Source organism: Dermacentor variabilis, chromosome 3 (genome assembly GCF_050947875.1).
Source record: "Dermacentor variabilis isolate Ectoservices chromosome 3, ASM5094787v1, whole genome shotgun sequence".
Lineage (NCBI taxonomy): Eukaryota > Metazoa > Arthropoda > Arachnida > Ixodida > Ixodidae > Dermacentor > Dermacentor variabilis.
Genome location: NC_134570.1, coordinates 1734895 through 1747306, shown reverse-complemented (window position 1 = coordinate 1747306; position 12412 = coordinate 1734895). Strand labels below are relative to the sequence as shown.

At 46.4% G+C, this 12412-nt stretch overlaps 1 protein-coding gene across 10 annotated transcripts in view; it reads left to right on the top strand.

The window, feature by feature from the left end:
• The window catches only part of LOC142575078 (uncharacterized), a 270565-nt gene extending 258411 nt beyond the window's left edge, over positions 1-12154 (top strand). For all 10 annotated transcript variants that reach the window (XM_075684049.1, XM_075684045.1, XM_075684048.1 and 7 more), the window contains one exon: positions 11810-12154. In XM_075684049.1, coding sequence (XP_075540164.1) covers positions 11810-11891 — 82 coding nt within the window. In that variant the 3' untranslated portion in view covers positions 11892-12154. The remainder of the gene's footprint in view (positions 1-11809) is intronic.
• The last annotated feature ends 258 nt before the right edge of the window (positions 12155-12412 follow it).

Below are 12412 nucleotides of genomic sequence, written 5' to 3'. Positions count from 1 at the left end.
CCTTTTACAAGTCCCAATTGCCCTGAGAACAGATGGGCGAACTCCGTTGGAGCATTGTGCGGAAGAGACGGAGGCTGAACGCTTGGGTCAGCTGGAAGTCCTGATACTTGACATGTGAGCGAAGACCCTTGAATGTCAATGCCCAAAGCTTGAATGGCATCTAAGCCCAGAAGAAAAGTGCCTTGGTTCGTGACGTGAAATGTCACTACTGCAGCGTTGTTGCGATACTTGACGAGCACGGAGAAACGTCCTGAATGCAGAATTTCTTGCTGCGAATAATTCTTGAGTCGAAGACTCGAAGGAGATAATGGAGAAACCTTAAAATGTTCTTCGTATAGGGAGCTGTTCATCGGCAACGCTGTAGCTCCTGTGTCCGCGAGCAACTTGAGTGTAGTATTCGCAATGAGGACTTCGGCGCGAATTGTCGCCGGACGGAAATTCGGTGCTTGAATTGTAAGCACAAACGGGACTGTAGAGGCTGATTCTGTATCAGCAGTAACGGAAACAAGCTGCGTTTGAGCAGGAGGCTGTCGCTGCGTTCGGTTCCTCGAACGGCAAACCGAAGCGTAATGTCCCACTTTTCCGCACGCACGGCAGGTAACATGCTTTGCCGGACAGGCTGGATCAGATGCGATGTGGTGAGGTGAACCGGTAGCAATGGGGTGCGAATTCTCGACTGGCTTCGCAGAGTTCGGGCCGGGCGTCACGTTGGCCAGCCGCTCGAGGATGCGACTTTCCGCCACGCCGTTGATCGCCATCTTGAAGGTGCCGGGTCGAGGGAGAAGGGGGGCGGGGACCACCATCTTGCGCGCCCGGGCGAGGAAGGAGATGGCTGGCGACGCCATCTTGGCGTTGCATCGAGACGCGCTGAATAGACGAGCTGCTGAAGACTTGAAGTTCCTCGTCAGCTTGCTCCACGCTTCGTCCAATTTCCTCGGCTTTCTTGAGCGTGAGGGACGATCCTTCGTATAGCAGCCGTTCTCGTACTCTTTTTGATGCAATGCCTTGGAGGATTTGGTCGCGAAGAGACTCGTCGTGTCAAGTGCCGAACGCACAAGCAGGTGCTAGCCTTTGTAGCGCGGTGACGAAGTCCTGGAAGGTTTCCCCAGGTAGTTGCTTCCTGTCCCGGAAGATAATGCGGTGCACCAGGGGACTGGAGCTTTCTTCGTAGTGCTGGTCGAAGATGCGAAGAATGTCTTCGAACGTAGCGGCCGTCTAGTCCGTTTGCGACGCGAGGACATAGTAGAGACGCTGCCCCTCAAAGCCTAAATTACTCAGTAAAATGGCTTTCTTCCTCTCGTCTTGTAATGCTTCGCATCCGGTCGCCTGAAGAAACGTGCAAAAAGAACGTTTCCATGTGAGCCATGGTACCGAAGGAGTACCGGGTAATGCAAGGAAAGGCGCCATGGGTGGTGCGAATGCCATGCTGGGCACGGAGAACAAAGGCGGGGGAGTTGCGGTGGACGACGTCGAAGTGGACGTAGCGTCTTGCATGCCGGAAGCAGGGGAGCAGCAGAAGTAGAAAGGCAAGGGGACGTAAAAAGTAAAGTGAGCGGTTTACCTCGTCGCCAGTTTGTTGTAGCTTCGACGGGGCAGCCGGACGAAAGGTTTACCGCATGAGGCCTAAACGGCCGGGGTGCGCAGCACCGCAAGAAAGAGCCGGACAGCTTCAGTCGGGGACCAGACAAAGAATGAATGTTTATTTCTGCGGAGGCAACTTACAGGAGGCAACTTACAGCGTTTGGCACTGAGTGGCGCCCTGACGTAAAGACCCAAAACCGAAACCAGAAGTTAACACAGGATACCACAGTGTCCTTGTGCACGATGTCTTCATTCGCACAAGCAAATTCGGCGGTGGCATTGAGGCCATCTGGAACTTAGTTTTCTGCGGCACAGAGTTTGCCCCATGCATTGATCAGCGGTTGTGGCACTGCGCCGGAAGCACTGTCACCGAGTGTGCCTTTGGCAAAATGTTCCTTCATTGCCACTGGATAAGCGCATTATGCCTGCCAAGTGGCGATGAAGCCAGTATGCTTAAAACATTTTGCGATCCCAGCCAGACACGTCGCAACCCATGCAGCGGCCACCATCTCAAGTGCCCTGAACAAGTCCACGTTGGTGGGACGCTCAAGCTGAAGGTTTGGCAGCAGACGCCAAGTCAGCCTCTCTCTGTAGGCGCACTTGACGCTTGTTTGCACTTGAAGCATTTCCGAGCTCACCAAGGATGGAGGTCTTGTTTTTCAAAATAGTAAATAACAAGCTGCACGTAATTCCAAATTCGTTAGCGATGTCCATCTTCTTCCTGTCCTTTTCAACCTGGGCAATAATTGCAGCCTTATCATGTAGCATTAAAGATTTCTGCTTTTGGCCGAGGCGGCATCTTGACAGGCTGGCAAAGCAGGCAGTCCGATCATCCCACGCACAGCTGGTGCGCCCTAGCACCAACCCTCACACACCAACCACATTGTGCAGACACTATCATGTGTGTAGTACACAAAGTACAAAGTGTCATCGGCATCCACACGTGCAGTTGTAGATTTGGCTAATTGGCGATTATTGATCTGTATGCCACGCAGGTGTTCTGCTCCACATTAGCTCATACCGTGATGGCACACAGGAGATGTTGTTTCTTCTTTATTTTGCCCTTTTGTTTATCACATTTCTGGTCCCGAAACTGCACAGTACTCGCCCGTAGCAAAGGATAAATCAAGATCATCATCATTATCATTGGCGTCGCCTGTTGCCAAGTGCAGCTGCTCTGCTGCTCTTCTTTTTGTAAACAAAAATGGCAGCAAGCAGCCACACAAGCACGTGCGCAATTTGATGGCCCAATGCATTTGTGCATTTTTTCGACACTGTTAGCATTACGCGAGTCGATAATATTCGAACTGCTGTTTCGGAAAATTTAGTTAATGCGGAATCGCAGTCAAAAAAAGGTTTTGTTGTCAAGAGATATGAAATGCATTGATGCCTATAGGCGTCCACCAGGGATCCAAAAATACTCTGTTGCAGAGTTTCATGGCCTCAAGATTTTGTTGTCGCAGGCTTCGACTGTATAGCTGACCTGGACCAGAAAAATTTTATTTCGACAGGAATGTACGACTTCGCATCATGTTGGTAAAAGCGCCGAAACACGTTTTGCAAAGCTTCTGCTTCCCAACACAAATTTCAAATCTCTCGACGGCCAATCAGAGACCCGACATGGCAGGTAATGGTAACCGTACAGCACCCATGCACGTCCAGAACGGAGCCCTTGGAAGACGTTGTATATCCGTCAAGAAGTACGAAAACAAACGTCTCTGCACGATGCTCCTTTGTTTTACACGGATGTAGCCGAGCAAAACATGTCTGTGCGAGCGGTGCATTCGCCACAGTGTGCCGTGCAGTGATGGCTCGGCAGCAGCCTCTGGTTGAGACAGTAGGTCTAGCTCTCTGACCTCGGTAGTCACGGCTGACTGTGCTTGCAATCCTGCCAAAACTCGTCATAGTGCACTTATTTTATCAACATCATTAACATGGGCTTAAATAAGTTGATTCTCTCTTAGTCATCGGTGCAAAGAGCAAATGTACTACAGTTGAGCCCACTTATAACGACCGTCACGGTCATGCAGAATATGTTTGTTATAGCCAAACGTTCATAATAAGTGGACAATCAAGAATATGGTAACGAAATGGCTGGAGCATTTATTGTTTCCCAAAGAAGTCGGTAAGCTTGCTTTGCTTCGTCAATGCTGAACCAATTATTGCGATTTCAAGATTGTTCAAAGCACCAAAGTGCTCATCACCGAGAGCTTTGTTGCAGACTAGCTGCTTCAGTGAGGTGATGTACTCGACTTGGTGGGTGAATGCTTCGTCGGACAAAATGCCATCAGATTGTTGCTCGCGGTCACACCAGTGGTTTAGTACTGGGCACTTCTCAGTGGAATGGGAGCATTCTCTACATAATTTTTTTGCTGTTGATTATTATTTCATGCGGAAAACAAACAGTCGCCGATTTCCTTGCCTCCCTCGGCAGTATCCCTCAGCTGGATAATGAGACCGGCGGCAACACCGGCTGCATGTACAGCAGTCTGCTCTTTTGGCCACCTTTGTCCAGTTGCTCGCTCCATCGTGCAACAGTATCAGGGAACCAATCATTTTTCCGGCGTTCGACGCGTCATTTTGTCAGAACTCGTAGAATTTGTTATAAATTGTTTGGGTGGTTGTCAAAACGACAAATTATACACCAGATTAGACGCCAAATCACGCCACATCTCCTGCTTCCACAGGTAAAGCATCGCAAAAATCGCGCTTCGTTTGCAAGAACAACCAACTTTGCACATTTTGAAGAAGAACGGCAGATTGGGCGAGTTGGTGGTTTTCCATAATGTTTGAAAAAACAGCACTAAGAACGTACACCAGACAGCAGAATAGAGGATGGGACACACACAGCACCGTGTGTGTCCCATCCTCTATTGTCCAGGGTGCGTTTTTAGGGGGTTTTTTTTTTTAACATTCTGCACATTTTATTTCGCGCGCGGAAATTTGTAAACACGTTTAGGCGCGTTTATGACATCTGCACTGCGATTAACGCACCCGTGACCATCTAACTTACTGTGTATGTGAAAGTGTGTTAGACTATGTAACTACTAATGTGGCATGGTTTGAAGTTCATCTGCTCGCTCCACTTACATTCGAGGCCGATTTTAATCTAGCTTTCCCTGAGTGCCATAAGAAATTGTAATGACATGCTATTAACGGTGGTACTAAGCACCTTTGTTGAGTAACGCATGTCACGCAAACCACAAAGTAACGGGGAAGCTTGCAAACCGCCACAAAACATTTGCCGCACGTAGCCTATGAGCTGGTATCAAATCCAACTTTCACCTGTTACTGCAGTGGCCCATTTCTTGCGGCGATTTTCGCAAGCAGGAACCTTTAAAAACCTGAGCCTCCTTTTTATATGTTATGGTGCAGCCCACTACAGTGCAGCTTGTCTGCATACTGCATTTATTTCCTTGCAAAACTGAACCACACCTGCACCGACGAAAACCCAGCAGCCCAACTTGCGACGGCCGTGACGCGAGGATCTACGGGGACTAGCTTACGATTTTTTATTTGCGTGCAGCTTAGGGCAGAGTTGGTTTCAAAAAATGCAAATACAGTCGCCAACCAAGTTTCAGAGCTCGGTTTTGTGGACCCACTGGATTATTTTGACAGACACCCCCAGTAGCACCTCCCACTCCACTGAACCTGTTTGTAACCCGATAATGCCTAAAAATAGCTCCCACATCAAGCATTACTGTAAAAAGTGTTGACATTTATCTTTGGCCATGTAGAGTACATTTGCATACAAAAAACAATAAAATCTTATATGAGTAACAACCTAATTACTGCAGTTAATTATAACTCGCAATCCACACATGAAACTTCACTCCAACCTATCAGAAATGCTAATATGGGCATGCGTTAAGTTTTCTGTGCTTAAATAAGCATTTTGAGGCATCAAACTCAACGTAGCACATAAAGTACATTGGGCATTACAGGGTAAACAACTACCATATCTTCTGGCATTGTTAGTGAATATTTCATAAATTCATGAATATTTCAGCAGTGTGTCTGTTTCCAGCGTTCCTACAGAACAAAAGCTGCGAATTATTTGAACAAACAATCTGCATCTTAAATACTAAAGCAATCTTTAGTATTTCGAACTGAGATTTGGCATCTTTGGGCTTGGCGCCTAGTATTTTTCTAATCTTAATGTTGGCAGGTCCAGTTGCACTTGCTTCCAGCACAAATAAGATGTTGCTTCCTGCTATTTTTTTTTAAAAGACGCCCCAGAAGCAAACTAATTTCTGGCCCCATCACCCTGCTACACACACTAACATGAGGTGGCCACGTCTGCACCGCTCAACTACAGAGCTGCTCTCAACTTCTCGTGCACCATCATGAACTGATTCACAGTGGTGCAAATGAATCAACCAGACAGTACGCAAAGTAAAAGTGCATGGTTAGTATCTTACTGCTTGTAGTGTTTTTTTTTTCTTGGGGAACATTTACTAGGTCCTAACAAATTTTAGGTGTTGTGTCAATGGAACGTACATAAAATACAGTAGCAACACGGCCTGTAGGTCTTCGAAAGTGTCTCTTTGCGATGCCCTTTAACATTAAAAATGTTTAGAGCGGATAGTAGGCTTACAAAAAAAAAAAAGAAAATAGCTTTTGCACATTCAAGAAGATTTTTAATGGTGCGTTAGCAAAGTCCCTAAACAAATGGCAACACTGGGTATAACTTTCTGTATGCTTTCCACATCATATTATTGCCGCATCTATCAGTTTGGTCAGACCGGACAGCAATCACATATGCATAATTATGCCATTCTGTGCTGGCTGTCATTGGCAATAAATGAAGGTATCATTTAACCATGACATATGTATATATTCGCATCAATGCCATGCAAAGTGTAACAAAAAGTGTCATTTTTGTGAAAGTACTATATTTACTCAAATGTAACACGAGGGTCGACTTTGCAGTCAAGCAAGATAAAAAAAGTAAACCGTGAATATAACGAAGGATGAGAAGAAGACGAAATGGTGCCTTTATTCAAGAAATCACAATTCGGAAAAAAGTTCTCTTGGTCGATCCTTCTCAGAGATATTTTCACTTTCGCAAAATTTTGAATGACAGGGCACCGAAAAGGTCCCCGACAAGCGTTTTCGGCGCTGTGCCAAGCTTGCTATCAATGCCGCTCTCAGTGGTATACTTCGAGGGATTCAGTGCCGGGACGAGCCAGCCTCGCGAAAGCAAAACTATCTCCAAAAGTGATCACCCGAGAACCACGTCATGTTCAAGCTTGTTTGAGGCTAATTCTTAAGAGGCCGCAAAACCATATCAATTGGGGACGCTACCAGGCCACTACGAGGTCCACAGAGCCCTTCCCACCAACTTTGGATTACCATCCGCAAATCGATTCGTTGTCATAGAGCCAGGGTGGAGTTTACCATCCTCTCAGCTATCAAAATTGTTCATCCCTCGAAGCATGCGTCAAACAAAATGTGCTACGTCGCCATAACATCACAAATAAATGGGAGTCGAAGCATGAAGGGCCACAGGGTACTGCGGCACCGTAACCGTAACACCAGTAACAAGTCACAAATATAGCCTCCGCTATAATTTCCATGCCCACCAATCGGCAGCGAATGCAATACAAGCCAGCCATCAAGCCTCGCGCTCGACCTCGCTGTTGGTAACGCTGCCATCCCAGAATTGAGCGGGCAACTCTCCCAGCCGTGAAGGTGTTTACGATAAGGCACATGGTCATTTCAGGACGCCTTTGAGAACCCTTGGTAATTTAAGGAAGCATTTCTGAAGTGTGAGTGTGCAGAAAGATGCAACGGAAGTAGTCGGTGGTCGAACACATTACAAAAACTTTTTTTTTTTGTACCAATTAGAGCTTCAGCACATTGCGGGAAAGGGGCTTCATTGCAAAAAACATGGCAAAGTCATGCTTGTCGGTGATCTTCATTGCATAGTTCACAAATAATGGCCTGAGAAACTTGGTCAAGAGAAAGTCCAAAAGCGTTTCGTGGTGCCGTGATATTTCACACACAAAAACTACTTGTTCGCAGAACACTTTGGCAGCCTTAGCCATGGCTTCTTTTCCTCCTTTCAGTTCCTCCTTTTCAGTTCCTCCTTTTAAAGAGAACTATGTCGACAAACTTGCTCAAGCAGTACAATGCAGTGAGAAGTTTCTCTAAAGGGTACAGGAGACTGCCTCTATCCTGGTGCCGGATTGGAGTACCTGACGGCGCCGAGGAGGCAGGCTTTGTGACTAAGCTGAAACACTCGTTGCAAGCTATGTTCTCAGTGACAGTTCTCGCACGGTAACCACCTACCATTGCAAGAGCTGCCACTTCAGGCATGGGAAGCGTTGCTTTATCTCTGCTGAGAAGCTCCGTGAGCACTTTGGTCGCTTCGCTTGGAAACTGTCCAACAGCACTTTCCATCGGGTAGGTCTCTTCTTCCACAGCAGTTGTCAGTATGCTGTTCTCCTCTGCCGCCATGACATTGCGGGTGGTCAAGCCCTAGCAATACCCTTTTTTAGTGTATACCAGACATACCAGACAGCACAGCTCGGACCCCTGTCTGATCGCTGCTGCCTGCCGATTTCCTCAGCCACCCAAAGAAGGATTCTATAGTCAGACGACATCTTCCTGGTAAGAACAAAGTGGAAACGCATCTTCTTAAGCAGACAAATCACACATTCCACATTCGAGCTGTCTGATTGTTGCTGCCTGCTGATTTCCTCAGCCACCCAAAAAAGGATTCTATAGTCAGACGACATCTTCCTGGTAAGAACAAAGTGGAAACGCATCTTCTTAAGCAGACAAATCACACATTCCACATTCGAGCTGTCTGATTGTTGCTGCCTGCTGATTTCCTCAGCCACCCAAAAAAGGATTCTATAGTCAGACGACATCTTCCTGGTAAGAACAAAGTAGAAGCGCATCTCCTTAAGCAGATAAATCACACATTCCACATTCGAGCAAGTGGTTACCATCAGGGCTTCGTTTGTCTCGTTAGTTAGGAGCTGCTTTGCTAGGCACTGGTGCTTCATGTCTTCCAGATAGTCCAAAAAGGTTGTAGCGAGCCATTCTAAGTAATCGTCGCTGTCAGACTCGAACTGCTTTCCTTCAGGGTTCCTTTTGTGGATGGGCTGAGTGCAGTTACTGACGTCCCTTGGAACAAACTAACACTACGTTGTGTCCATGAACAGCGCAGTTGGTCTGATGTGTGCGGAGCTAGCGTCACATGTGTGGCCTGCTTGTTCTCTTATAAGCTTGAGTGCAGGTGACGAAAACAGCCGCACTGCTCTTTTCACACTGATTGCTTCCAGATTAGTTGGAAACACCTGTCAAAGGTCTCGCAAGCTTCACAATACTATTCTGCTGTATCCTGTAACGTTACTTAACTGGGACAGATAGCCAAACTGGGACCGCACGTTCTTAATCAGATGGCACTGGTCGAATGCTAAAAAAGAGCTTGCAACCTTTATCCTCAGGGTGCATTATGCAGTGTTTGATTGTTCCACTACATTAAAGCTGATAAGCCATCACATTTATCTTGTGGTTGCCAGTGACCACTCTTGCCACAAGAAATCCAGTAGCCTCAACTTTCAAAACATGCAGCATTATGATGTGAAGCTCCCTTTCAGTGGAATTTTCCGTAAAAAACATAGGCTACTAGTATTCAAAAGTGAGTCGAAAGCCCGTTCAACACAAAGCATAGCAATGAATTAGAATTAGCCAGGACATGCTCGTCAGAGCATTTCTCAGGAAATGCTTGACCATAGTCTACTTTGCCTACGAATGCATCTCTCTGTTTTACGTAGAGCAATCTCTCTTTTACTCTCATCTCATCGATTATCTACAGGCACATTCTCAATTGCGAACAAGCGTAAGCGGCAATCTCAACAAATAGTCTTTGCTTCACCGGGTCTATCACTCTTACATCTCCATGTGATGATCCCAAGAAACAGTCCAAGGTGCTTCGGGTGGGAAGTTGCAGTATTCCAGCGCTTCTTATGCGGTCATAGGCTCGTGTTGCGAGGTTTCTCAGAACGATACTTTGGCATATTGTCAGTTCCGACCATTTTGCTTTTTTCCGTCCAAGCATTTTCACTTGCTCCAGCAAAATTGAAGTGCTAACATTATTTTCCTTTGCCTTTTCAGCAAATGAAAGAAAAATGGGAACATAACAGACCTCCTTGAGTTTTTGAAGTTCTTCCTTGTACTTGTCAACTGTGTCCCTGATCCTCTGCATCTGCACTTTAAGGTCCCACTCTCTCCGCCTCCATTTCCTTCGCTCGATTGCCGAGACGGAGCTGTAAGTGGAAACGTGTACAGATTGATGTACGTGTATTCTCACGCTCCCAGTGCACGCAGGAGCACTTTCGCCCAACGGTGCTAGGACTGGATTCCGCACATGGTCCGCGGCGTCACAATCGGGGGGGAGGGGGTCATCACACTGCGGTTGAAATGGCTCCCCTTGACTTTCAACAGCTCGCCTTTTAGGTGCTGGTGGATCGTTCAAAGCACTGGCCTCCCGTTTCCTTGAGGCTGTGTCACTTTCCGCCTTTTTCTGGGGCTGAAAATACGAGGGGTATTCAGAAAACACACTTGGCACGGCACCTTTTTGAAGCCTTTTCATCTTGCATCCTTATTTGAACTCAGAAGCAACAAAATGGTGACTGCACACAGTGGAATAACACAATGTTTTATTCGGACTCCAGCTATCTCTTGAGATAACTTTCAGTCACTGCTCGCGTAAGGCTGCATCAGCGAGAATTTTGTGAAACGAAATACCTGGCACTTTGCATTTGCTGAAGGATGTGCAGCGAGGCATGCAGCAGTACGCCACCTCGTCTGAAGTGGCACTTAAGCACCCGACCTATCCATTGTTGCAGAAAAGCAACAGTGGTCAACGAACAGTGACAACCCAATGCACGAACAGCTGCGATCAAGCAGGTCGAGACACAAGTTCACCCGGTTCATTTCTGGCGGCAGTCGCACCACAACAGCAGCAAAAGAGCATCCACTGTATGGAAGGCCCCCACGAAGAGTACTCGGTGCACTTTCTGCTCGAGTCGCAGGGAAGGACAACAATCGAGCACCATATCGTGCACAGAAGTCCACCACAAAGTTCGCTCTGCATGCTTTCCTCGTGAACAAACCGTGCTGCGATTGTGGGACAAGCGTGCCCCTGCTGGCAAAATAAGTCGACAGGAGAGGATGACAAGAAAGGAGGTGGCATGGGCGCGCCATAGCTGATGGGCAGGCATGAAAAGTATATGGGAGGCTTTGCACAAGCACAGCGAAAATGGCATCGATTCCAACAAAAACCAAGTTTGATAAAAACCGCGAGATTTAGGATATTTGTTTTAAACATGACGGTCAAGTTCAAGCTACAAAAATCATTAAAAAAACATGTTACAGTCGAGTAAATAATGTACTGTCCACACTGTGACAAGAATTAAGCCTACTGCGATTTCACAAAAACTATTAAGTGCTTTTCAAACATTTTAGCAGTTATCAATCATTTGTCTCTTCTACACAGTTGTAAAAGTCACTGATAAGCTGATATAACCATGTTTGAATTGGCCTTGTAATTGCTGCTTATACACTGTCAATCTCCATTCCGTTATGAAGAACTTATTCTAGCACCTAAAAGGACACACTAAATTTTTGATAGATTATGTGCATATAAACTGATGATGGTATTGACAGAGCAGCTCAGTCATGGCTATGCATTGCCATTTCATGGCAAAATAGAATTCCAAATTTATTACCAATAGCGGCAACATTTAATTTGACCTGCCCAGCGAATGGGCTCCTTCCTCCCATGATGGCTCCTTCTTTGTTTGAAACCTGCTTGCATCTCTGGTATTGGTTGCACGTCCTTCCTCCCCCTTTTGGTTTGCTGACCTGAGTGCTTTACATTCTTGTGTATGATCCTTTGTAGCGGGCATCTCAAAACTGAATGTCAGCAGTACACAGTTGCAGTACATTGTAATGAAAGCACCTTGTGCAGCATTAATTAAAAAAAAAGTGTCATTTAGCAGGAAACGTTAATTCTAACACCTTGTGGGCACCTACCTTTGGTAAGTTGCCACGGTTATGCCCTCCATGAGCGTAAAGCCGGGGGTTTAGGATCCTAGGATGGTGCGCATTTAGGCATTAGTCAGTGTTTGTTTCATGGGGGGCACAGCTCTTGGGTGTTGTCCCTGTTCTTTTGAATTTATGTTTTCACTTGTGCTTGGTTTGGGTCCAGGGCTCCCGATGCTAAAGTGAGGTACAGCAGCAGCAGAAGTCGCAGCAGCTCCCGGCATGGCCATCGTCGCCGAAGGCGGTGACCCGCCATTTTTCTGCCTTTGTTGCCTTTTCCTTTTTTTCCTTCTTTTTTCCCCCTTTTTAAGTCTCTCTCCTCGCACTTCTTAGAGAGGAACTGGAAGACTTCTGCCACGATCTCATTGTTACACATATTCATGGCCTCTGGGAGGACGAGGAGAGAGATTTTACCTTTTATGTTGACAGCATAGTAGCACCATACATAGCTTATGGTGGACTTTCCATCCAAAAAAAAAGCGGCAATAAAGTCATGGTTTCATGTGTGTTCTGTTTGGCTTATGTTGGCAATTTATTATGTGGTTTCATTTCATACTGTGAGTGAAGTAATATTTGCACTCGGGAAAGCAGTACACAGTGTTACATGTGTGTATACTACTTTAGAACTGGTCGTCCGATCAGTTTCTGGATGAACATGACTGGCAAGTGTTAGATGTTGTCGACACTATAACATGTGTCGGTGACCTGTGCTTTAATATGCTGCACTATTAGTTTTCATTATTGTGGACGCAATGCCTGAAAACTTTGT